General features: G+C 36.2%; 1 protein-coding gene across 4 annotated transcripts; it reads left to right on the top strand.

Moving 5' to 3' along the window:
- Window positions 1–836: 836 nt before the first annotated feature.
- NGLY1 (N-glycanase 1) lies at window positions 837–25,736 on the top strand. Of its 4 annotated transcripts, none has more exons than XM_062569338.1 (12): window positions 837–982; window positions 2,403–2,517; window positions 4,668–4,910; window positions 8,447–8,606; window positions 11,875–12,094; window positions 12,856–12,977; window positions 13,380–13,525; window positions 13,699–13,809; window positions 16,991–17,155; window positions 18,468–18,656; window positions 22,069–22,246; window positions 22,814–25,736. In XM_062569338.1, the coding sequence occupies exons 1-12, from the start codon at window positions 855–857 to the stop codon at window positions 22,987–22,989; spliced, it is 1,953 nt and encodes a 650-aa protein (XP_062425322.1). In that variant the 5' UTR covers window positions 837–854; the 3' UTR covers window positions 22,990–25,736. The 4 variants fall into 4 exon arrangements, with proteins under 4 accessions (XP_062425322.1, XP_062425325.1, XP_062425324.1 ...); XM_062569340.1 differs by lacking the exon at window positions 837–982 and adding an exon at window positions 1,102–1,172; XM_062569339.1 differs by lacking the exon at window positions 837–982 and adding an exon at window positions 1,216–1,346.
- Window positions 25,737–26,420: the final 684 nt, after the last annotated feature.

Below are 26,420 nucleotides of genomic sequence, written 5' to 3'. Positions count from 1 at the left end.
AATGAGATGCCAAAAAGGAAGGAAACGCACTATTAAACAAAGAATAATAAAGACAGGATTTGCAGGAAATGAAGTCTGTATTTAATTTCCCTTTGGAAATAATGTTCCTTGGACATTTAAAGTGTTCATAATTTTGTTGATTCCGATACTTGGTTTTCTTTTTTTTCCCCCCACTACTTTGCTATGAGCACTTTCAAAGCTTTATTTAGAAATGATACACCTATGTTAATTTAATATTGCACAAGAACCTCAGGCTTCCAGCACAACAGGTATGCTAGAAGTAGAGCAAAATATATGCTAGAAATATAGCAAAATATTTAATCTTTAAATTTGAGACAGCAGGCCAACATTAACAGCCACATACCTTTATGAAAAACATGGAGAGGAAGTTAAAAGCTGAACAAGAAGTCAAACAACGTGGCACAGAACTTCGAAGTTGATTTTTTTACTATCTTTGTACCAATCCCATGACTTTGAGGGCTGAATTAATGACTTTTCAACTTCTATGGTTGACAATATTATAGGAATAATAGCTCTGAACCTAACAAATGTGAAATAAGTTTAATCTCAGCTTTTATACGGCATAGGTACGATAATTGCATAGAATCGCAGAGGCAGAGAGCAAAGAGCTAGAACATAACGTCTACTAAGGATCAGAAGCCAGTCTGAATTTTTCAAAACTTCTTTTACTTTGAAGTTCTTAATCTCCTCTACAAAGAGACACACCGAGAGCGCAAGGTGCCCGCAAAGCCCTTCCGCACAAGCCGCTCGGCCGGGACCGCGAGTTACGCAGCGCGCATGCGTGCTGCCGCTCCCGCCCGGCGGCCTGCGCGGCGCGGCCGGCGCGCGGCGCGATGGCGGCCGCCGTGGGCCTGTCTTCCTCGCCGGCTTCCCCGGCCGTGAGCGAGCTGTGCCGGAACGCCCGGGAGATCTTCTTGGAGGCCTCGCGGCTGCTCCTCATCTACGCGGACAACATCCTCCGGTGAGCGGGGCCGGGCACGGCGCCTGGATGCCCCGAGCGGCTCCCCGCGGGGCGCGGCCGCCCCGCTCCCCTCGCGCGCGGGCCGCCAACGGCTGCGGCCGTCGCACCGAGAGCCCCTCGCCGCTGGCGGCAGCGGCGGGGCGGGGGGGCCCTGCCGTGCGGCGAAGGCAGGTGCCGGCTGAGCGACGCGGTGAGGTACCGGGAATCGGGCGTTACCGCGCGTTTCACTGGAGGCTGCGGGGCTTGTAGGCGCTCGGTAGCGTTGTCGCTCCAGCCAGATCAGAAGATTTGTGTATCTTTAAGAAAATGGAGTCAGCCTGTGAATTTAGTGATTTCTGCTGTGGCACAAAAAAATGATTTAGAGGTGATTTATTTAAAATGATTATTATGCAGTAACTTATTATGGGGTTATAGGCAGAGTCTTTTCAAAGGTCAGAGTGTACCTGACATTTGTTAGACATGATTCACTTTCGTTATCTACTGTGAGAGTTCAAGGACATCCTATTTCTTTTGTCAGTACTTAAAAATGAGATTTTTTTTGTTGTTATTTGGTTGATTCTAAGGACTTGTGTTTTGCGTTATACATGTAAGCATGCATTGGCCCTGATTTTGCAAGCATTCAAGCACCTAAATATAAATGTGTATACAAATATGACCTAGAACAGTCACACTAAGGACATAACTTGATTCTTCTATTACCTTTCTCTTATTCCTCTGACCCACTAAGCCTGGTATTGAGAATTAATTTTGGCTGTATTTTTACAAGGTGTGATCTCTAGGGTATGGGCATACTAATATGTGTGGTTGACCTTAATGCTGTTTTCAAGCAACTCAAGCTGTATGAACTGCCTCTCCATGTCTGTTTCTAGTATGTCAGCCACATGCAAAAACTGTACTGTGTGAAGCAGAGACGCAGAGAACAGTGAGTCCTGGGATGCCTGTTTTTAAACAAAGAGCTGAGATGAAGAACATTTAGAATAGTTGAAAGGGGAACTTTGTAATCTTAAGAAAACCAAGAGATGGGTATAATAGTTTTACTCATGTACCAGAATGTTTAATGTCATTTCTGTAGTGGGCCTAAGACCATCATCAAGCAGAGGGAGGAGTTTGATTGGAATGTTACAAGGGGATTATGAAGTTGACTTTAACTGTCACTGCAGCTTAGGCCCTGCTCACTAAAACTGTAAAATACATGTTCATGTACTTAAGTTGCAAACTAAAATTTGGAACCAGCTTATAACTCTTGACGTTAAACAACATGAATTAAAACTTTTCTTTCATTTTATATTATGTAGGCAGAAGATGAAATACATCTAAAACTTTTTTAGCTTGTGTGAATCACTAATGCTGCATAATAGTTACCAAACCTTTTAGTGTTTACTTAATCTCCAAACATAATTGAAACTTTTGCTTTCTTCAGATATCCTTATGAAGAAAAATACAGATTCATTCGGATAGGAAATCCAGCATTTTCTACTAGGCTGTGGCCTGTTAAAGGAGCAGTTGAATGTTTGTTTGAAATGGGGTTTCAAGAGGTGAGTATAAGCTAGTTATTTCTGATGTCTTCATCAGTTTTACCCACTAAAATTTAAAACTGGACTTTTTTTTTTCCTGGTTTCAAGGCACTATTTTTTGGCCAGTTGTTCTCAATTTTTCTGCATTCTTTGTTTGCAAGTATCTGCAGTTGACTAACAGAAAAGTTGAGTGACGCTACTTCAGAAATCATCCTGATGCAGCTAGAGCTAACTGATCAGTGATAAGATTGTTTTTTGTGTGTGTAGTGTGGTGGTTTGTGTGTGTGTGTTTTGGGGGTTGTGTTGTTGTTTATGCTCTTTTGGTTTCCTACTAACATGCTTCATGGTCAGATATCCATGTATCCATACTGGCACAAAGGAAGTGGTGGGAATCCCCCATTTTAGTAGCGACTTGCTGTTAGGTGAACCCTGATGTTAAACTGAACCCTAAAGCTATAGTTTCCATATTGTAAACTTGTGTATGGAAACTGTCCTTTGAAGAAATGATCCTGCCCATCTGCTTTCTGTGGTTGCTTGTTCCCACCACCCTTAGGACTTATGTAACCCCATAGTAAGTTAGATAAGAGAACTGATCTGATCAAAAAATATTGCTTTTGTTGTTGCAGGGGATTATTTTTTATCCTAGTTTGCAATGCAGTTTGCATACAAACTAGTACACGGATTCTAGTGTTGTCATGACAGAAGTGGAGGACACCAGCCTGTTTTGGGAGAGCTGTGGTTGTATCCAATTAAAATTGTTATGAAACCATATCCTAAAATAGTCTTGAGTGAATCTGCTTTCTGTTATTGTCAAAAAGATGGATTTCAAAGACTATCTTGAGTGCTAAAATGGTCCATGTTGTGATAATACTTGAAAATTGCCAAAGCATCTTGTGCTAGGAGCAATTTTTGTAGTTACAGGAAAGCTGAGGTGAAAAATGAACTCTTGCTTTAATGTTGCAAAGATCTTGCTCTTGCTTTAATTTGTCTGTTTCGTGTCACGCTTCTGTATGTGTGCATTCATTCTGTTCCTTAGGCCCAACTATCATGAAACATTTGCCTGTAGTTCTGGTGAAGTTAAATAGTATAGTTGCCCAGACTTTACAAAAAGTAAATGTGTGCCAACAGAAACAGTGACTGCACAGTGGTCTGTGGGGTGACTGGATTTATTTCCATGCTGAGGCTCAGGAGATGACTTTTAATGATGTACCTTAGTCAAGAGGTAGTCTGTGTAGGTGATGAAGCACTCAAGCAGCAATAATACGGGTATTTTAAATGCAGTGATCTGACTTCTCTCAGATCATTGAGAGCATACTGGCTTACTTAGTTCTGTGGTTATCATGCCAGTTGAGGTTAGAGGTAACAAACTTCTCTTCAACAGCACTGGCTAAAAGTATTGCTTCTTCTGGTTCTGCTTATTAAACTGACTTTTTGAAATAGAGAATAAGGATTCTTCTGCTAGGTTGGTGCATTACATTTAGTTTTGCGGTGATTAAAAGTACTGAAGTGATGCATAGACAAATTATTCCATTTGATAAATAGAAGTGTTGAAGCATTAGAAACTCTTAAAGTATGAATCTTTCAGTATATTCATATTTTTAATAACATTTTTCATCATGTTAAGTGTGTGGTCACTTTGCCTCCAGCATAATTACTTGTGATGATAGCATAATAGATCGTATTATAATGAAAAAAAGGAATCCAGAAAACAAGCTGGGTACAAGCATAAGTAAGGATATTATTTTCCATCTGAAGACACACAAAACCTCAAGGACATCAACATACAAAAGAATTTGAAGCAGATGCGATTCTAGAGGCTTCCTCTCCCAACATTGGCTAATCCTTCTGTTTGGCCTGATGTAGTGTACTATTGCTGTACTGTGTACATTGAGCATGTGCTGTTCATTTGTTGCTTTCTTTCTCTGCCAGATCATAAGTATGTTGTCCATATGTGGCTCTGCAAAATAAGTTATTAACAAAAACATTATTACAAGTGCTCTTTCCGAAAATTGAGTGTGAGTTCTTGATCTTATAACTGTGACGGACCTAATCTGGAGGCTGAATCCTGCCAGACCTTGACATGCTAGTTTCCAGGAAATTAAATAGCTAATACAGTAGATAAAAATCACTGACCTGCATTAGTTGCTGAATTAACTTTTCTAAATTTTCAGGGAGAAACTCACCTGGTTTTCCCTAAGGAAGCATCGATTGATCAGCTACGTAAAATCAGAGATTTAATTGCTAGAGAGAGAAGTAGCAGACTGAATGAGTCAGATCACATCCACAGATCAGGATCTTCTGAAACTGTAGCCAGCACTCAGGCACTTGCACGTCAGCCTTCAAGACCTACTGATTCTGTTCTTGCCCCTGCGCATCAGCAAGTAGAAACATCACCTGCACAACCTCTTGAAATGGTAATTATAACTTTGAAACTCTGTAGTGTATTCAAAATATTTTTGAATGTAAACATTGAAGAACAGTCAAGTGTTGGAACAGGTTACTTGGAGAGGTTGTACAGACTCCAGACTCAGAAGTTTTCGAGACCCAACTAGATAAAGCCCTGAGCAGCTTGGTCTGACCTTTTAGCTAACCCTACTTTGAGCAGGATGTTCTGGATGTGCTGGAGAAAATTTTTTTTCCCTTGGTTTCTGAAGTTTTTGAATGTTTTGTTCAGTCTTCCTGCAGCTGAAACATCACAAGTGCTATAAATAGAATATTAGCAGGAGATTTTGTTGTTTTGAGATTCAAAGCAATTTGGACTTTCAGGAGTCAACAGAAGAGCCAGAGATAAGCCTAGTACGTTTGATTCTTGAAGTCTCAGTTCGTGTGTAGTATGTGTACTGTGAAGACTCTCTTAATTTGTATGCAAATATTGTGAGAGTAATTTAGCCGAGCAGGGACAAGGATAGAGTTACTTAGGCTGTGTCCTTGTCCAAGAAGTTAAGATAAAGTCCACTGTGAAGACAGAGAGGCAGAGATCATCGTTCATCTGATCTTACCTGGTCTGATGGGGAAAGACTCTAACGCTTTATGTTACTTTGAAAAATGAAGTAGTTGTATTTTTTGATAGAAGGTTGAAGCATGCTTTGGTTTAACTCTCTGAAGAGAGTCTTCTCCCTTTCAGCCACTGTCACACTGGTCTTATATAAGTTGGTGCAAGATCAGTTTTTCCAAAAGCTCACTTTTGTAGATCTTCCAGTAGAGTCTGTGCTTTTTTTAATTGATGTTACCAGCTTATTGTTGGATGCTGAATCACAAATAACTGTTCTTCCTCATACCTATCTACAATCAGTTAGAGAGAAATGGCATAACAGATTCAAGTGTTTTCTTTTGGAGCGAGAGCACTAAGTGCCCCATCACCACCCATAATATTCTTTGACAAAGGAAATTTTGTAACACTGAGCCATTTAATCTAATTGTGTTAGCAGTTCCTGTAAAATACAGTGACTGGGTTTGTTTGCTTTTGGTTGGTTTGTTGGTTTTTACTCTTGTAGCTACTTCTGCCAAGACAGTTGGAAGTGATTATGAAACCTCTGGAGTGGCTGCTCTAGTAGTGGTCAATATTGTATGCTTTTAAAGTTTTGTTGGTAAGAAAAATGTTGCATTGCATAATTCAAGTTGATGCTTCCTGTATTCGGAAGTTAACGCTTCTCATTTGTAGTTGTTTTCCCCTGTCTCTTGCTAGCAATCAGGGTTGTGGATCCATTTCTCTACAGCTGATATTTTTCCAGGCTTCTTGACATGCACCATGGGTGGTGGGACTAAGCTTATTACAGTTAATAAGCTAATGCAAAGGTGGCACTCTCTTAGAACTATGTTTTGGTTGATCTCTTCAGGGAATTATGCTGCTAACTCTCTGAACTACTGATGTTTGGGCTGTATAGTCTGGGTTGATTAGAAGGAAGCCTGTAAAATACCTTCTGGCTGTGATTCAGTGATTTTGCTTGCACAGGATTAATGTTTCCAGTTGTCGGCTTTTTATGGGTGTGATGTTTTTTATTTTATTTTTTCCTCTAATGAATATTCTGAAGAGATGTAGCTGTATTATTATTGTATGCACTGCTATCAAATGTCAGAAAAATTTGGATAGTTTCTGTAGTGTGAGCGTTTGCATTTTGTGACTGTGTGTTACTCCCATGACTCACGGCAGTCTTGGTAAGTGTGAGGAAAAGTGGATTACTTGAGCCAACACAGGAATATTCCTAAATGGCGTGGCACTGTTCTAGGGAACAAGCCCATTTTTATCTTGCCTGTTTTTGTTTTTTTGTAAGGAATTTTTTGAGACTTTTTGGGGAAGGAAAGCTCTGGCTAGTCACTCTGGTGGATGCATTCTGATCACTTGATGATATGGTGATCAGAGGATAAGAGAAGTATTCAAACTTAGATTTATGGTGATAGGGTTCACTGCACACCTAGATGTGTGCCTAGACTGCCTTGGAATATAGCGGCTTCCATTAAAGCCCAGAGTTGAGCACTGCCGTAACACTGATACGGTTTGCCTGTGGGAGAGCTTGAATTGTCAAAGAATCTGGGGGATTCTCTGGTGTGTTGAACGATATTTCTGAACTCTCTTCCAAGAAGTTGGTGATAGAATTTGAAGACTCCTCCTACCATATGCTGAGCTGATCATGTTTGCATCTTTAGATGTTCTAGATACATTTGTGTTTATAATAATAGAACATAATGCAGGCAAGAATCCTAATTGTTAACTTGTTTTGCAAAATTAAGCCATGCTCTGCTGCTAAGAGCCTGTTGCAGTATAATTTAAAGTTGTTTGATGGGTTTGGAGAGAATACCTGTTGCCCAAATTCTGCTCTATTTTTTCTTCTGCAAACTTGCACTGAAGTGAATCTGAGCACAGCTGGGTTTATCGTGTTCAACCAGTTACCTACAGCTGATGAGCTCCAGGAAGAGCGAAACCAGTTCTGACCTGTTTCAGTAGTTATGAAAAGGAAGGACTGGTCCTGTAGTACTGTCCAGCAGCAAAATAATTAATCCTAGTTTAAACACTGCTTTGAAAGACGTATCTTCTGGAGGGTTCTCTCACCAGCGTGTTATGTTACATTTGCTGCTAGCCTCTCAGGAGGATATGGCATCTGTGATGGAGGAAAGGTGGTAATTAGCAAGACTAAAAGGCTGAAGCATGATTTAGCAGTGGAGAAAAAGATGATTTAGCAGCATCATGTTCTTCTCCAAAAATTATGCCAGACTCATTTTAAAATCCTTTTTCACTTTCCTTTTTGCCTTCCTTTAAAGGTGAGTAGACAGTTTGTTTGGCTGCTGCTCCACTATTGGAAGCTTGAGCTTATCTCAGTAAATGTGTGTGTGACTTTTTCAGTGCAACATGTAGTTGCCACTGAGTGCCTGAAAACTGACTGAAAAAGCCAAGTTCTTATCTTTGATCTCTAGTGAAATATGCTGGTAATAAATGGGCGCAGGGCTGTAAATTCAGATAAGTTCTAGAGTTGATCTTTGAAAGAAGGAAATAGAAATAGGCTGTGCTCACAGCAATAAGTGAACTTTGGGATAGTAAGAGTTTGGGAACTAGGTTCCCAACAGAGATTCAATGGAGTCCAGCAAAAAGAATGAACTACAGTTTTTTTTTTTTTTTTGTAGATATCAGGTGAAAGGTGTCATTAAAAAAAAAAATCAAAATTTTGTCATCAGAGGTGTGTGTTGAAACATTTTCAGTTCTCACTGGTTCAGTTCACTTTTTTTCAGTCAAGACACCAGAGTGCTCAAAGATGGCAGGCAGTATTCATACTTAAAGTGGTGGTGGTGTTTGCTACTTTTATTGATATCTTTACGGATAAAGATTTCTCCTGTAAAGAATTCTATAATGTAACTGTGAGTATGGGATTATGACTAATTCAAACCAAGATAGGAAAGCTTTATTCTCCTGCTCAAGATGAGTTCAAAAATCATCTTGTGATTGAAAATCCTTTTGCAGGCTGCAAATATCTTGAAAAAACTTCAAACAAACTTTGAACATCTTGTACTGGTGTATGAGAATCCTTCTCTTCAGCAGAAAGCACTAGCTTCAATTCCCCTCCAAGAATTGAAAGGGAAGGCTCAAAAAAAGCTAGCACAAGCTACACTACTGGATAAAGGTAATGGTACCTAGTAACAATTTCTATGAATCTAAAAATACTCTGTCAAACTTTTAAGTGTGATGCATGTGATTACTATGCTTTAGGGGTGTGAATTAAGCTGAATGCCTGCAGGTTTGAAATGCTGGCTCTAAATTAGAATTGCCTTCTACCTTGTCTGTCTCTTATCTTACTCATTTTTAAATTTTCTACTTTTCTCCCTTTGCTTTGCTACCTTTGCAAGTAACTTTTGTTACTTACATTTCATTCTTGTCCATCCATCTTTTGCTGCTTTCATATAGAAATTTTGAACTCCTGATTTCTAGAGTAGCCCTAAACAATGCTAAGGAAACAAATAGGGTAAGCACTTACAGTTATTTTGTCCTAAATAGGAAGAATCATTTTTTTAAAAAAAAGAAGGTGCTTTTTCTTTTTCCTTACATAGGTACTGTTCTGTAAGTGTTGGAGTGTATTTTTCCCATAAATATTACAATTCCAAATTCAGAATAAAAAATTTAAAAACACAGTTTCTCATTTTAAAAATGCTGTTATTGGAGAGAGATTTTTGCCAGTGACTTCACCAGTGCATAAATGGTATCTGGAATCACTATTCTTGCAAATGCTTAAATGACTAGGTCTGTTCACAGGAGGGTCCTCTTGGAGCCTAAGGTGATGCATAGACATAAATATTTGTGGCATATGTGGCTTCTTTTGAACATAGTAAGTCTTTGTCAGTTGAAAATAGAAATATATTTAAATTAAACTCTGACAGATTTAGATGTTTGTTGCATCAATATAATGATGGGCTTGAAGGCCATATTTGAGCACAAAAATCCTTTTCATTCCAAGCATCACTCTTTAGAGTGTTTTGGTTGATTAAAGCAATTCTGCTAACTTGACTTGTATTTTGAGGGAGCTGTTGATGGCAAATCAAAAACAACCTCTTTTCTTGTCAGTTTTATGAATGACTTTGTAATATACAGCCACACACTAATATGTAATGTCTTTGGCATAAATGAGCATTTTAAGAATGAATTTTTGAGTAATTTTTCTCTTTGTAAAGATCTATTTGGAAGCAGGAAATTGGATAAGCAAGTACAGAGCATTCTCATTCAGCAGTGTAGGACTATGAAATAGAGAAAACAAACTTAGTAGTAATAAAAAAAGTCATTTAAGTATTTCTCATTTAAAGAGACAAATGTACCTCTTTTCCAATTCTGCTGTGTACCTTCAGGGGGGAGTGAGGAGGGTTCCAGATGCTGCTTTCTCAAGCCATCAAGCTAATCTATTCAAAATGGCTTGCAGATCTTAATTTAGATATAAATAAAAGGAAGGGTGGAAGGACCAACTGCTATATGTTAGGCTGTGACAACTTAAAAGCATTTTTAAAAGCCTTATAGAAACATTCCTTTGAGAATGAACTGTGTTTGAGATAAAATCGTTGATTGGCCCTTTCAGCTGTTTTGTGTATCTGTACTCCTGTATTAAGACTGTTGCCTGTGGCAATAACTGCCTGGTGCTAGGTGACATTGGTTGTTTTTTAGGTAGGCCTCTGCCAGATGTCATAGGCTTTTTGGCTTATAAAGACCATGCTAATAAAATTGTGGTCATTTGAGCAAAAGTACAGGTTTTTGACTTTGTTCCCTTGACTACCTTCCATTAGAAAGAAAGATTGTCCGGTTGAAAATAACTACGTTACAACCAACAATTTCCTGTTTAGACAGATCATGTCTGTCTTGCTTTCCATATTGTGTTTACATGAAGGATTTATTAATGAGCCAGGAGAATAATATTCATGTAATAGCAATTATACTTTCATAGATGGATGCTGTTAAATGCTGTTAACCCGTAAAAAGAAAAAAATCGTCCTCTAGCAGAAGGCTTGAAGTTAAATACACCATCATATCCATTGTATAAGCAATAATTGTCATCTAACTGCTTCAGCACAAGTGCATTTTTCTTATATAATACATTACAATGGTAATTTTACTATAATTAAAAGTCAGTCAGAAGTCTCAGGTTTTCTTGCTTTGATTAAGAGATAATAATCTCTCATTCCATTCATGTTCTTGATGGTGTGTTTAATAGAGTTAGTAGCCTGAAGAGCTTTCTGTACCAGACAAGACTATTTCAACTCCAGAGGAAAATTTAAATTGAACTTACATATTTTCATCATCATTTTTTTTTTTTTTTGCCATCCTGAAAGAGTGATTGTGCAATTTCAGTGCAACTTCCTTTAACAGGGTTTTTATGAATCCTTCTTATATTTTCATGTTCCTTAGTCAGGCTTGTCTGCAAATGTGATTACAAGCAAACAATAGTACATAAAATAACTAGTTATTAATATTTGATTACAGAGTGGTCTAGATGATGGAATTAATGGGAAGACTTAGTTGAATCTTTATAAATCTGAGGAGAAGGATCTCTGTGGGCATTTGAGTAGAATATACCTTTAAATTAAAGACTGATGAATTAGAACGCAGAAGGGATGGATCTCTTCTTTTGGAAGGCTGCATTTTATAATTTGTTAATTAGGTAAAGTGGGATTACTTCGAGATGGTGGAATAGCAACAGTATGTGAGAAGATTCAAACACCTGCTGTGAACTCAGGAAAATGGAACAGAACTCTGGTGTTCAAGTGTGGGGGAACTGGCTAGAGAGTAAGAAAATAAGACATCCTATGTCTAGCTCAAGTAAAGTGAATTCAGAGAGGTTATTTGCTGAAGTTATGAACAAACTTAACTTTGTTCACAAAGCTTAATTACTGAGAAAATATGTACTGTACATACACTTTGTCTATAGAAAGTCTGTTCACATGACGCCTGGTTAGCTAGACTGCTGCTAGTGTCAGGTGGTGTGTGTGTGTGTATGTTCTAACATCCTTTATAATTATGAAGTCAAAGCAATTTTTATTCTTAGCTTAATAGCTTAAGAACAGAAGAATGACTAACATGCTCTCTCTACCATAACCCTGAAAGAATATGAAGGGCATGAGGATCTTCACCTTCTAACTTGTTTTTATGAGCAATCCTTCATCTTTGTTCTAGCTGTGGTGTTCTGGAGTGAAGTCTTTCTGTTCTTTGAAAGTACAGTTTGCCATTATCCAGTCTTTAAAATTCAGATTTTCTTTGGTTTTTTTTGTGCTTTCAGGCAACATACGGAACTTTTAAAATATATAATGAGACTTCTGATGTATATTAATGGCCCTTATGCAGTGATTTGTGCAAGTACTGAAAAGTTCAACTAAATTGTCGTTTTGCCATTTGACTGTAGTGTGTTAACTTTGCAGGTGCACATGTGAATGAAGAGGACTTCGTACTGTTGGAGCTTTTGAACTGGTTTAAGAATGACTTTTTTCATTGGGTAAATAATCTTCCTTGCAGCAGATGTGGTGGGCAGACAGAGCCTAAAGATAACCTGTCACCTAGTGATGACGATCTAAGGTGGAATGCCAGTCGAGTGGAAAATCATTACTGCAACCAGTGCCAGTTCTGTAATAGATTCCCAAGGTGAACACATGATCTGCTTTGTTTATCTTGTCTTTCAAGAGACAGTTTTGCATTGTGTGCTCTGTGAGCAAGTGAGCGAAGTTGTTGGATGAAAGACTAGAGAGGTCATGTTAAGTAATGTGATAGCATAGTTGATGAACTGTCAATCTCTCTATAAGATTTGGAAGTTCTTAAATGAAAGCAGTATTTTTGTTTTTCAGTGGCTTTGTTTTGAATACTTGTCTGATTTTTTTTTTAACTATAAATTTGATAAATTACAACTTCTAAAGGAAATAAATTATCTTAATATTGGCATAGTATGTAGGTAATTTTTCTTACTTTAAGGAAAATTAACTTACTTTGAGAAACTACGATATGTAGCATGCAATTTCCTGTTGACTCTGTATTAACAAAATATATACCAATTCATGGATCAAATAAACTACATAAGAACCAGGTTACAAAAAACCTCATTTTTTAAAATCTCAGCTTTAAGTCAGTTTTCAAAATTGATGAATTGGATTAATTTCAGTGCTGCCATAAACAAGTGACAGGCATGTAGGAAGTCAAAGTAGCGTGCTGCTCATACTTGTAGCACTGTAGCAATCATTTTCACCATCTTCTGTGGACTACAGTCTATTCAGATCATCACAAGGAACGTCATGATGCAAAGATTTTTGAAAAGCAAAATATATATTCCCTGTTAGGATCAAGTAATTTGTACAAAGTATATTTAATGAATAAAATTATTCTGTTCTTCTCCTTCCCCCCCCCCCAACCAGGTATAATAATCCAGAGAAACTTCTGGAAACCAGACGTGGACGTTGTGGCGAGTGGGCTAACTGTTTTACACTGTGTTGCAGAGCTGTAGGGTTTGAAGCTAGATATGTCTGGGACATTACAGGTATCAGTTATTCTAGAATACCTTAATATTTGTACAAACATGCAAAGAAAGGCCGTATCTTTTATGATTCTACGGGAGGAGCCAGCAGACAGCATCTAAGGTTTTGTAGTTTGTCTAATGAAGGAAATGAATTCGGTTTCCATTCTTGCCTGGTGAGATGAAATATGCAAATAAAGTTAGAGGGCTGATTTCAGAATGATGCAATATTTTGTTGAGTCTAAGAGAACATGATCCTAAGACCAGAGCTTTCTCTTTCCATAATGGTTCTGAATGTAGATGAACAGAAAATATGTTCTTTCGTATGTTCCTTCATTTACTAAATCAGAAAAAAATACAGTATTTTGGGCTGTTAGAGAGAATCTATCTTTAATTCATTGTTTCCTCTTGGATTTTATTACATAGATCATGTGTGGACTGAGGTATATTCTGCATCTCAGAAAAGATGGCTTCACTGTGATCCCTGTGAAAATGTCTGTGATAAACCTCTTCTCTATGAAACTGGGTGGGGAAAGAAGCTCTCCTACATAATTGCTTTCTCCAAAGATGAGGTAGGAGTAATTACGTTAATAAAAACAAATTTGCCCTGAAGCATGAGTGTGAAATAGTCTATGCTAATGTAATTTCCAGAATTATTAGAGGAAAAAAAATGAATAGCTAGCCTCTTTAAAGAAAGTAATACGTGTAGGATTTTTGATTGCTTTTTCTTCAACTTATGCTTGAGGTTGTTGATGTCACCTGGAGATACAGCTGTAAGCATGAAGAAGTACTCTCTAGAAGGACAGTTATCAGTGAAGCTACACTACGAGAAACAATTAACACACTTAATAGAAAGGTATGTGGCTTTTCTTAAACAATTTGTTTAAGTGAAAAATAGATGTTTTTCCAATAAGTGAAATTTTTGAACAAGGGAATGTTTTTTATAACCTGATGGGAATGTCCATGGATCAGTCACAGTGCTAAACGGTGAAATAAAATAATGATATGCAAGAGGATTAACATAGTGTCTCTTAAACAATCAGTTGTAGCTTCTATTTTTACTACTGTTCTTTTTAGTTGTAGTGACTTTGTAGTATTAATGGCTCTTGTGCATTAACAGGCATGGTGTAAACTGCAGGTACTTTGTAACTGTGTGAAATCTTTGAAGGCAGCTAAGCATTGCCCACATCAATAATGCTATGACTTGAAAACAGTACCTCTATATGTTTCTCTATATGTAGAAAAGCATGCCCTTTTCTTCTCTCTTGCATATCTTGTCTCCTGCCAGTGAATGGAAAAACTGGTATTTGTCATTTCACAATATTATTAAAGCTGTCTTACAAGTCTAATAAAACACTTTTTTCCAGCCTTTTTAAAGGACAAATTTTGTTTTGTTATGTTATTTTGGAGGAACAAATTTCTGTAGACTGAATGGTATTTACATCCGCTTCCTCCATGTGCAAATACTTCCTTTTGCCCAGTAGCAGTTCAGGGTACATTTGACAGGATCAATTTATTTGACCTATATAGGTAGCTGTTCTTGTTTTTGCTTTTCCCTGTTAGAGTTGGAATTGGAAACCATTTACCATCAGCTTGCTCACAGTGTAGTTTCTTATTGTCCTGTAGTCCAAGAACGTTTCCTAAGGTTCATACTGAGGTGATATTGCCATAGGAATAGGAAAGCCTTTAAAAAGCTGCTGTTGAAGAATCTCCATACGGTATTCAGAAGCTTCTGGCAGCTGGATTTCATGCTGCTGATCACAACCCTCTGAGCCAGAGGGCTCCACTCTGCTATATGTCACCTGCAATCAAGATACCTCTCTAGAAGAGACATGGGGAGGGGGGGAACCCTGAGCTTTTCACTGCTTTCATTGGATGGTGGGGCAGGGAAACATCTTTCATTTCTTATTTGCTTCAGATTCCCTTTTATAGTAATTATGAATGGTTAGATAATGAATAAAGAGGTTTGCAACAGCAAGGTCAGCTCTTAATTCCAACCTGAATTACTAGTTTTCCTCTTATCTCGTGAGTGTTGGTATATGAGGTGAACCAATACCCATGTTAATGTAATAGTTTGATATTTGATTCCTACCGTCAAATTATCAAATTAAGACAAAGCCATTTAAACTAAGGTATCAGTTTCCCAGAAGCATGGAGTCCTTCAGGAAACATGAACAACATAATTTGTGTGTGATGCAGAACTGATTTTAAAGTTGTAGTTTACAGTCATGATTCCTTCCCATTCCCCCACTTCCTTGAAGAAAGTGCAGCCTGAGCAGATATGTACAGGGAAATACTTTAAGAAAGTAAAAAAGAAAAGAAGCAAAAGCAAAAGCAGAACTTTGAGCCATGACAGTTGAAGATGGAGTTATTGGAATTCATCTGAGTACATGAATGCTACTAACAACAACATAATTTGTAGGAACTTAAGTTACGTATTTTTCTGGCACATACAGTCTTAATCTCTGCAGTATATGAGCATTATCCATATCTTACATGCTGCTAGCGTTTATATGCAAGAACCTACTCTGGAACTACACAAATAAGCACTTGTACTCTTTGCAGTTGGATTCACTGGGTTTTTTTGTATCATATGTAAAAGAGCCATATTTTCTGTAGTATCCTTTTTTGTCTAGAAGCGCTGTTCTTTTGACCACTTTTTCACATGCATTTATGACTACTGCAGAGCAAGGGCAATGAGTTCTCAGTATGGCATTACAAATCTCAGTGGGGGTAACCCCTTACACTGAGCTTTCCTACTTCAAAATGGTTAGGAAGAAAATTTAGAGTGAAATTGCTGATTTAGGAAAAGCAATATCAAACTTCCTGTGAGCTGAGATGTGTAATACTAAATAAAAAATACTAATAAAAATATTGACACCTAAGTGCCTGGGCAAATGACCTGGTGTTTCATGAGGATATTCTGGAGTTACTGCTAGTCATCCATCAATGCCAGCAGAGCTATATTTCCATCATACTGTGTTACAGCTTGGCAACTGGGATTTGTTCAGCTGGAGCTATTTTTCATAATTTCCCCATATCTGCTTTCCTTTGTCTTACTCCATATCGTTGTCTGGAACAGGTATTTGAAAGGCCTTTGTTTTCTGATCCCTAATACAGAAAAATTTCTGGGCTCAGGACTGCTGTTGAGATAACTGGGATGCCTATTGGCCTGACATATCCGATCCTAATAAGCTGAGTGTGCATGCCTTGGGCCAACACAAAAGTGAAGAAAAAAAAAAGGATATTTCATCATGCATGTACCCAACCCTGAATTAACCTTTCCATTTCCGGGCAGATATAAAAGTTTCACATGTTAGCACTCTATGTATTTGACATGAAGATCATGGAGACAAAAATCCACCCATTAATGAATTTTTTGAAGTCATTTGTCAAAAAAGACCCCTACTTCTAATACTATGGCCAAAGAAAGTGTGTTAAGTAATTTCTTTTCTGCTGAGGTTCACATGATTTACCGTGAAGTGTAGGTGATGTGATTTTACTCAGTTTTGTGACATCTGCAAAATCAAATGTTGTAATTTGTTTATGATAGGATCAGTCACTGTTAATTAACTCTTTCAGGAATCTGAACAGAATCTTTGGACTTAATCACCAAACCAAGACTGTTGCCAACCAAATCATTTCACCTTAGAGAAGAAAAGTTTGACCCAATAATTATGCTTGCTTTCTCTTTTCCCCAGACTATCTCAGAAGCAGCTAAGGTACAGCATACATATGAATAATTATAAACTATACTATGGAAGTGTTTTCTCATCCAAGCGAATGTGTTATAAACATAGTACAAACCTTACTCTGAAAGAAATCCACATAGTGCATGAAAGTTCAGAGAGAGAGCACTTAAACACCACAGTTGAATAAACATGCAGTTATGATGGTGTAAGATTAATGTTTTTAACAGTGAGTCTAGACTTTAAATGTTAGTCTGTTTTTTTAAAAATCTTTTTCCCATTGTTATCACTCTAGAGCATAACTACAGATATAATTTGTCTGAATATTTTTGTTAAATGTATTTTCAGAGACAACAATTTATGTCAGAAAACAGAAGAAGAGAGCTCCTGGAAAGAACAATCGTGGAGCTTGTTGAGTTCATTTCTCCTAAAACCCCTAAACCTGGTGAATTTGGTGGAAGGACATCAGGTTCAGTGGCTTGGCGAGCAGCCAGAGGTGAAATTGGCTCCAAGGTATTTAACTTTTGACTGGCAGCCATCTTAGAGGTAGCTAGTTAATAGCTAATTCCTGCTGCAGAGGAATAGTTGTTCCTAAGTCAGTGGTAGGTGGTTTACAGATTCAGTTCAAGCAGTAAAGATTGCAGAAACGTTAGATGGAAGACTGAAATTAATTCAGTAGAGACTCAAAAGAAATTTTTGAGGATTCACAGTAGTCCATTGGTTCCAAAAATGTTTGAGACCCACTAATCTGAAGCATGTGATCTGCACTTACAAGTTAATGATTTTTTTTTCTCTTGACTAGGTACAATATAACAGATCTAAAAAGCTTTGACGTAGTTGGATGCTTTGGGAAAAACTTTTAAAAATGTATGTTTGTATTGTTAATTACTATTGGTTAAAGCATGGAAGCAGGTTTCAACCAGCTGTTTTTGCTAATAAAACAATGTAGGAGCAGTTGGGATCATGTAAATGGAGCTGCTTCTCCTAAATATTAAATTAATTGATTTTTCATATCAAAGTTACTGAGTTATTTCAGAAAGCCGGGTTTATTTTTAATTCTTTTATGCTAGAATAAAGTTTCCCAAAATCTCAGCCATTTTTAGCTTGAGCCAGCATGCAAGTGTGTAACTTACCCCACTGGTTTCTGTATCATTTTTGACATGATCTTATCATAAAGAATAACTGACAATCCCAAGTAGAACTGTTTAGGTGAAATCAATAGGCTTCACAGCACTGTTTAAGTTAGAGAAATTAAGAGTTTATTTCAACTCTCCGTAGTTCAAAAGATTTAATTTCTGTTTTGCTGAATCTCCTGATAACAATGATGAATCTTCAAAAATACATATGATACCATGGAGTTATGGACTTTGTACTTTACCTTTTTTGAAGGTGTTCTATAAATTGTCATATACAAGCATCTATATATGATAATCACAGAATTATATTTGGTATTTAAAATAATCATTTACTTGTTGTTTATACAAGAAATATACTGAACGTATGAATTTTCTATTCCTAGTATGTTAGTCTCTTTTTCTTAAATTTGTTAAGTTTATATTTTTTTGTTAATAATTTACTTGTAAAAAATAATTATACCAAAATTTTAAAATAAATTCCTGTTTCACTCTGGAAAAGGTTCAGAACTACTGTAGAAAACTAGTTACAATTTTTTTATTGCTTTTATCAGTGACATACCTTAAAAAAACTTTTTTTTCAGTTGGAAGCAAGACTGAATTGTGAACTCTTGACATGCTGATTAAAATATATTATATATCATTGAAATATAGTAGGGAATGAAGACGCTTGTATTTTTTACCTTTTTCAGAAGAGAAAAGAAGTAATTTTTATTCCCTCTGAAAAAGAGAAGACATCTAAACTGTTCCACCTGACCTACAATGTAGTAGAAGATAGTTATACACGGATTTCCAATAATAATGAAAAAATAACTGGCTGGGAAGCAGGTGTTTGGAAGGCAGAGTCTATCTGGAGGAAGGTTGAAACGGACTGGAAAATGGTAAGGGTAATGATTCCTAAAAGCCTAAAATCTACCATAAAAGTATAACAACTCCAATAAAGGAGAAAATCCTTGCCTGTATTTGGCATCAAAAACGAAATTTTGTAAGCACTGAGAGAAGTTAAGTGAGTAACTGTTACTCTTAAGCTTCTGATAAGATTGCCAGTTGATCCAAGAATTTGGAAATAAAATTATGTTGCCTTTCAACAAGCAATGACTAGATTTGCTGTAGATAGCTGAAATCCCTGCTGGAGCATCAAATTTAAAAATCTGAAAATGGCTTCCTCCTTATACTTTTGGACAAACGCACAAAATTGTTTTACTCAAAAGAAATACATATTTACAAAAAAGTTTAAAAGAGATTTTCAGCTTTGGAGAAGAGCTTTGTAGTGTATCATATCTCTTTGATGCACAGCCAAGGGAAGAAATTTTCATCCTCAACATCATAGTTCCATCTGCAAGAAGATAAAAAGCTGTCAGTTATCCAGATTACTAGATACCTTGCCCAGACTCTTTTCCATCTGTTAGGACGCTGAGCAGCAGCAGAATCATATGCTCTGAACTGAAGAGGAGGAGAACTGATGCCTGTAAAACAGGAAAGGGTCGTTTGCTAGGGAACAGCTTTCTTGGCAACAGCCACTGGCTCTGGAACTTAGTGTTCATGGCAGGGATTGCAGCATAGTACTGCCTTGTTCCCCTGTCATTTTGCTAGCCTGAAGGGTCTCTGGCCAAATGTTTTATTAGCTTAAGCAATGGTGTGCTTTCTGTTAACAAAAAATGAGGCTAACTGAGTAATTCTCTCTAATGTTTTCTATGCTGGGCCTATAAATAACTGACTTGCAAAACATTACAGAGGAATAGATTTTAGAGGTCATTCTACCATAAAAAGAAGGAATATGGGAAGAAACTTGAGAATGACAAAAAATGATGCAAGAGTAGGCTAGTGAAAGCAAAGAGAAGTAAGAAAAAAATCAGAATAAGGGACAACTGTTCCCTATTCCCTGTTCTGCTAAAACTGTGATAGGACATCATAACTTAGTCTTCAATGATCAATCATCCTTGCTTTTGCAAGAAACATGTAGTCACTGCAGTAAAAGCAATTACTGGTCTGCTGTTCTGCTTGGCTCTACTAATCAGATAAAACAGGGAGGCATTAATCTGTAAGGCCAGGCATTAAGACATGCCTGTTCAACATGCATATGCTCAACAGCACCTTAGTATTTCCGGATAAAGGGTAAGAGAATGGCCTTGAGAAATTAGGAGCTACATATCCAGATATATCTCAAGCTTGTGGCTAAGTAATATTAGTTCTACAAGAGTAGCATCTTTTAGAATGCCTGCATATGAGTTTAAAAAGAAGTTTTGTTGGGGAGGTTTTTTGTATTTTGGGAGGCAGCACTGGGACAGGTTGTTTGGGATTTGCATATTCTTTCTTTCTTTTTTTTTTTTTCTTTAAGACCACTAGTAGATTGCAAGGTACAGATTTGGGTTTTGATTCAACAGCATCCAAAAACCCTTCCCCCAAAGGAGCCGTCATAAAAATATTTTATGTGTCATTTAGTATGTGATGAACGGAAAAGGAAGTACATGTAAAAGCTAAAATAATCAGTAACTATAGGTATTAGCCCAGGAGTAACAGAAAACAAGTATCAGTTATGTCTTCTGTCTTTGCAGTGTCGTTGAACAACATGTTTCAGATAGCATGCATTTGCTGATCTTCTTAGCCAACCGGATAGTTGTAATCTTCACTGTATTTATGTATTTCCTTGCTATAAATAAATGTCTCCCTCCTTTATAAGACTCAAACAGCTGCAAAACACAAATTTAATGGGACTGATTACCCAGAATAACTTGTCATTTGGCTAAGACAATCAAACTACAATAGGTGATATAAGAACTTGTAGATCTAAAATCTGTGGATTTTTAAAAGCTTGTTTTCCAAAGAGTTCCTCCCATGGAAGTGAATTTGAATGAGAGCTTGTTTGTTTTCTTTATTTATTTACTGGATTCAGATTTTTTTCCAGTAATACTAGCAAAAGATTAGCCACATATAACATGTAAAGGAGAATCAAAGATGCACAAAAAGAAACTTCTACTTCTGTTTTTCTGATTAAATGCTTGGATAATATAATGGCAGATGAGCTGGGCCAATGTGTTAGTTTTTGTCCCTAAAAGCCTATGTTTAATGCACCTCGACCAAATACTAATAAATGCGATGTTCTTAGCTTCATTATAGAAATATAATCCAGCAGATTCTGATTAAAGGAAATCTCTTGCTATAACTAGCTGAGATATTTTTAAAAATTGTGTGGAGATTAGCAGTTTCTTGAACCTTAAGATTATACCCGTATGAAAGCAGATTAAATTGTAACATTTCCCCAGATACTGCTTAGTGTAAAATCCCACACCTTTGGGTTATTTTTTCCACATTTCTTTAACATGAGAATTAACATTTTTATTGCTGGTGAATAGCAATACTAAAATACTGTTTTATAGTCTGTGGATGACATTTTCCATATTAGGATGGGATCTTTAGTAAAACATATTCCTATTTTATTATCATCTTACCAGAGTTGTCCAGATTAAACACTATGGAGCTATCAAAGTCCATTTAATATGATATTAATAAGAAGTTTGGAAATGACAGTAGAATTCTGGTAATAGTTTTCTTAGCTAAGGATTCCAGATCATGGCAGTTTTGACACTTCAAGCTGTAACGCCCATTATATTGGCTTGCTGATAAGGGATGCTAGACTTTGAAGTACCATCAAAAGCTTATTATAAAATGTACAAGGGTTCATAGTAACTCTTTAATGAATATTAACATATGAGCTTGACTGTTCAGCCAACTGCAGTTTAGAACAGCATTGGTACTCCATTAAATTATGTAAATCTCTAACAGCTTAAATAATGTTATTACAGGAGTTATATATGGCTAGCATATGCTATGATTTGGTTTAACCAAGACATGCCAAGCCCTAGGAAAAATGATGTGCAACTAGCCACCACATCTGAAGGATTCGAAATAACTGCTGGTCTGATTGCTTTGTATTGCTGCTGCTGAAAAACTGTGCAACCAAAATGAAAAGCAGTGCATGGCCCTGTGGCTTTATATGAAAACCAACTCTGCCTATTTAAAATAATAAACTTGGTTATTTTTGTGTTGAAAGTGTGCAGTATTCCCTAGTGGAGAACTGTGGCTCACATACACCTGCCTAGCTACAGAGTAAACTTAAGGAGTCAGAAGGAAACTGTATACAAAATTGTACTCTATTCAGTTTTGGTGTTTCAGTGGCTTTATAAAAATTAAGGTGTATTATCTTAAGATTCGATATCCTTGTTACACTGATTAATTAGATTTGTGTTGATCACTGCCTTTTTGGCATACTGACTATGTCTTCTTTTTATTTAGGTTTATCTAGCCCGAAAAGAGGGGTCTTCCTCTGCTTCCATCAGCTGGAAGTTTGAGTGTAAGTCAGTTGGTCTAAAAATAGATAATATGTCAATTAGGACAAGCAGTCAGACATTTCAAAGTGGAAGAATAAAGTGGAGAGTGTACTCCCCCACAGCAGAAATTCCTCTGTTAGGAGGTAAGTATGGAATTTTGAAAAATGAGTAATGCCATGTAGTGTAAGTGCAACTGCAAATAGACTAGTTTATAGAGGGAGTCTGATATGTAAATACTAAAAATAATAAAAGGGCAAATATGTTTTGACTTTTTCTAAAAAATTCTTTCTTACCAAGGTCAAGAAAATACTGTATATTTTATCAAAACTGATAAAACAAAAACTGTTCCAAAATCCAGTTTTATTAATAAATACAGCTATTTAAATACCAGCAAGACTGGTAGGAGATATTTATGTTTTTTTTTTTGTTTGTTTGTTTTTTTTGTTTTTTTTTTTTAACCAGGAAGAATAGATGTTTGTGTGTGCGGTGGCTTCAGTCTTCACCAGGTCCTCTGAGCATTAGCACTGCACAAATAGTATTTAAATTTTGCAGTTGATTTTTTTTTTTTTTGTGCTACTGAGTGATAGGTGAATCTGAATAGTCGTAATGCACACTCGTAAGTTTTCATTACAATTTACCCTTAAATATTCATTCTAGCATTAGATGCTTTCTGGAGCAGAAGCTTATTTGTTTATTTTTTCCTCCAATAGATAAAAGTCTTTGCTCCTGTTCAGATTTTTCTGGTGCAACAGAAGTTACATTGGAAGCAATCCTAAATGGAGGGGATGGTGAAGCTGCATGGCAACACACCCAGCTGTTCAGAGAAAACTTAACAGGATATGGAGAAAATTCCTTGGAGATAATTATAAAACTTACTGACCTCTGAGAACCAAAACAGAAGAGATGTTCTTTGAATTCCTTGAATACATTATGGAATGGATACAACACGCAGATTTGGGTGGCAATTCCCACTGGTCCTGCTGACAGTTTATTTCCTGTTTCACACCTTCCATGTAACCAACTTGAAACTGCACCTGTATTGAATAGGTAACATCACAACGAAAACCTTTACTTTAAAAACAAACATCAAAATTCAGGAATTGAAAGATAAAGCTAATACCCCTTTCCTTATCTATAATGAAGAGGAAACATTTTTTAGAAAGCAAAATATGATCATAAGAGCATAGGAGAAATTTTAATTCAGAGTTTTGGATTGATTTGTTGTTTTTTATAATCTGCTATTTGGAGTTACTGTTGGAGTTCCATTTTTTTGGTAGATGACAACAGATGCATTGTGATGATTTTAAAATATTTTAGTAGACTCATAGAAGACTTGCTTAGATGTTTTAAAAGAGATGATTTTATGTAATAAGCAGAAAAGCTGACATTAAGACAAATATTTAAGCAAACTTAGAATGGTCTTGTTGGATATCCAAGTGTTAAACTTGGGTTTAATACCTAGACGTGTTTCGAAGTATGATGGTGTAGGAAAATAAATTAATTTTAAAAAGTGTTCATTATGTATCTAAAATTTTGTCATGGCCTGCAATATGAAATAGAGATTTAAAACTGGATAAGAACATCAGATTTTTTTCTGTGAAAAGTAGATTATTCATTTTACGTATTTTTGTATGATATAAATTCAATTTTGTCCCAACTTTTAATTGAAACATTTTATTGAGCATGTACATTGAAATCACTTTTAAGCTATTGTGTTTAGTTGCATAGAATACTATTCCCAAATTTGATGTAAAAGTATATACAATTTCTGCATTCCTTATTACAATGTTTAAACATCTTTGTATTGACTATAACAAAAACTCCCACCCAGGGGATCAAATTTTGATTCAGATCAGGTCAGATGTTGCAGCATTGTGATTATAATAATCACCTAAGGAATGCTCAGATTAGATAGCCTTTATGAGAGAATTTGAGGAAAACTGTGGTGGGATTGTAGAAGAAATTTTATATTTCAGGACTATAATACAAACTTTTTACTATAGTGTTATTTTAAAATAAGTGAAAATTGGAGATATTCTTAAGGTTAGTATATTTAAAGCTTTTTTTTTTTTTTTTGACCTTCCAAATATTATGTTGATGTGAAATGATTGTTGAAAATAATTTCTATTGAAATAAATGTTTACTGACCTTACAAAAAATCTAAGCATATATAAGAATATTTAGGTTTTATTAGGAATCTGCATATGCACAGTGAGCAGAAGTATCACAGTTATACCACAAACATCTTAAAAAGTAGTATATTATGGCAGCTCAGGAGTGATGGCATATGTATGATAGATTATATGCTTTGCTTCAAATATAAATTGACAGTTTATGAGGGTTTGGAAAGATACAGTCCCATTCCCTTAGTACAGAACAACTCAGTAACAGGAAACTGTATGGAATGGTGTTGATCTATACCGTCTAATGCAAAGTGGATTTGTCAATATCTATTCAAAATGCCTCCTATATTTAGTTTAGCCAAGTGCTGATTCTGAGATTTTGAATGGGAACTCAACAAAAGAGTATTTTAGAGTAGCTGTATACTGTGTCAGAAGGAAATAGGCCTCAAAAAACCTTAATGACACTAATCAATAGAATATCTTGCTTTGTAATTTTGATAGCTGAAAAAGATACTGCTTTAAGATAGAACAAACTTTTATTACTTAATACATTAAAATAGAGGACTATTAGGAATTGCAGAATAGCTTAACTACGTTTGATAATTTGAAAGCAGGAGGCAGAAAAATTCAACAGTAGTAAGATGAAAGTGAAAGTTTCACACAATTTTGGTCAGAATCTCTAGGGGAGAATAATAGCTGCAGATAACTTAATAAAATCATCTCCACTCAAATGTTGCAGTAGTTAGAGTCCATTATTAAAAAGTCTGAATGAATTAAAAAGACTGAAAAATGCTTCACCAATCAACAAATATTTCTGTACTTGTAAGATTACATGCAATGAATAAAAGTGCTTATGTTAGGAATGAATTAATGAGCAAAACCCAATGACTGAATAAACCTAATCTGTAAAAGTTAAATGGAGCTCCTCAGGTTTCTTCTGGAGTACCTTCTGTACAGTGACTATTTGAATCTCTTTGTAAATAAACTGCTTAAAGGGCACTTATTTTTCTGATCAGTGCAACTCTAATAACATTTTAAGTTAATTTTTTTAACCAAAGAGAATTCTTTTGACAATTTCCTCTGTTTCATTGATGTTTGCTCAATAATAAATTTCAGTATCCTGAATTTGCAATATTATATGGTAGAAAGATCTGTACTATGATGTGCATTAAAAATGTGAATATTTAGTTGTACTGACAATGATATATGTTACTGGTTAAGTTGTTGGAGATACTCATCAGGGCTGAAAAACAGTGCTTACCCATCATCTTAGCAGTCTGAGGAAGGAGAGATTAGATGAGAAAAAAAAATGTATCATTTCATAGAAATGTACAGCTTAATTTTAAAATAGTTAACACCAGAAATGGCTTCTAGTATTCAGTGTAGTTTGTACAGTTTAAAGAAATACTAGCTCTCCAGTGCACCCAGGTTGCCTTCCAAAGTTGCATTAAGAGGTAACAGTGAAAGCTTTTCAAACAAGTTTTAAATAAATACTAAACTGTCCAATTAATGCTTGCTGGCTAGTTTTGGATTGCATGGTTTTCAACAGGATTATGTGATAGCCTGTGCAAAGAACTCCTCCTTTCAAACAAATATTTATTTTACTGCACTGTTTTCTCTTTACAGATGATTGGATAGATGATTATTTCTTTGTATCCTGTTTTGACTCTGAATGCTAGGTGCAGAATAGCAGCCACTAGTGGCAATCAAAGAAATCATAGTAATAATTCCCTACACCACTGGAGATTCCTGGGGAAATGTATCTTTAAAACATAAAATTTGAAGAAAGTGTGTTGTAGGCAGTGTAGAGAGAAAGCATAGATACACAAGAATCAAGTGAACAAACATCAATATAAATGATATATTTACAATGAGAAGTAGGTAATGAAAATTATTTCATTTGATCCTGAATGGTAATCAGTCACCTTTACTCATCAGTCATCCACAGAAGATTTTCATCTATAACGGCTTAGATATGAGATATAATCCCTATTATGCATAACATCAGGAAATGTAGAACACTAAAAATAAAATATGTTTGTCTCCATAGCACAGTGGAATGAAAACAGATGGTAGGCAGCACGTATGGCTGCCAGAAGCTGGGATCACCCATTTGCAGAGTTCTTCCCGCGGTGAGCAAAACAAAACAAAGGAACTCCAGGGACAGGTCATGCCAGGCAGATAGCAGGATTTC

Source organism: Rhea pennata, chromosome 2, assembly GCF_028389875.1.
Source record: "Rhea pennata isolate bPtePen1 chromosome 2, bPtePen1.pri, whole genome shotgun sequence".
Classification (NCBI taxonomy): Eukaryota; Metazoa; Chordata; class Aves; order Rheiformes; family Rheidae; genus Rhea; species Rhea pennata.
Note: the sequence above shows the minus strand (reverse complement) of the source record. Positions and strands in the feature narration are given on the sequence as shown.

Coding starts and splice junctions, on each gene's coding strand:
- NGLY1 (XM_062569338.1), top strand. CDS start 855: ATGGCGGCCGCCGTGGGCCTGTCTTCCTCGCCGGCTTCCCCGGCCGTG. Junction 2,518..4,667: donor TTGAAATGGGGTTTCAAGAG/GTGAGTATAAGC, acceptor CTAAATTTTCAG/GGAGAAACTCACCTGGTTTT. Junction 12,978..13,379: donor ATATGTCTGGGACATTACAG/GTATCAGTTATT, acceptor TTTATTACATAG/ATCATGTGTGGACTGAGGTA.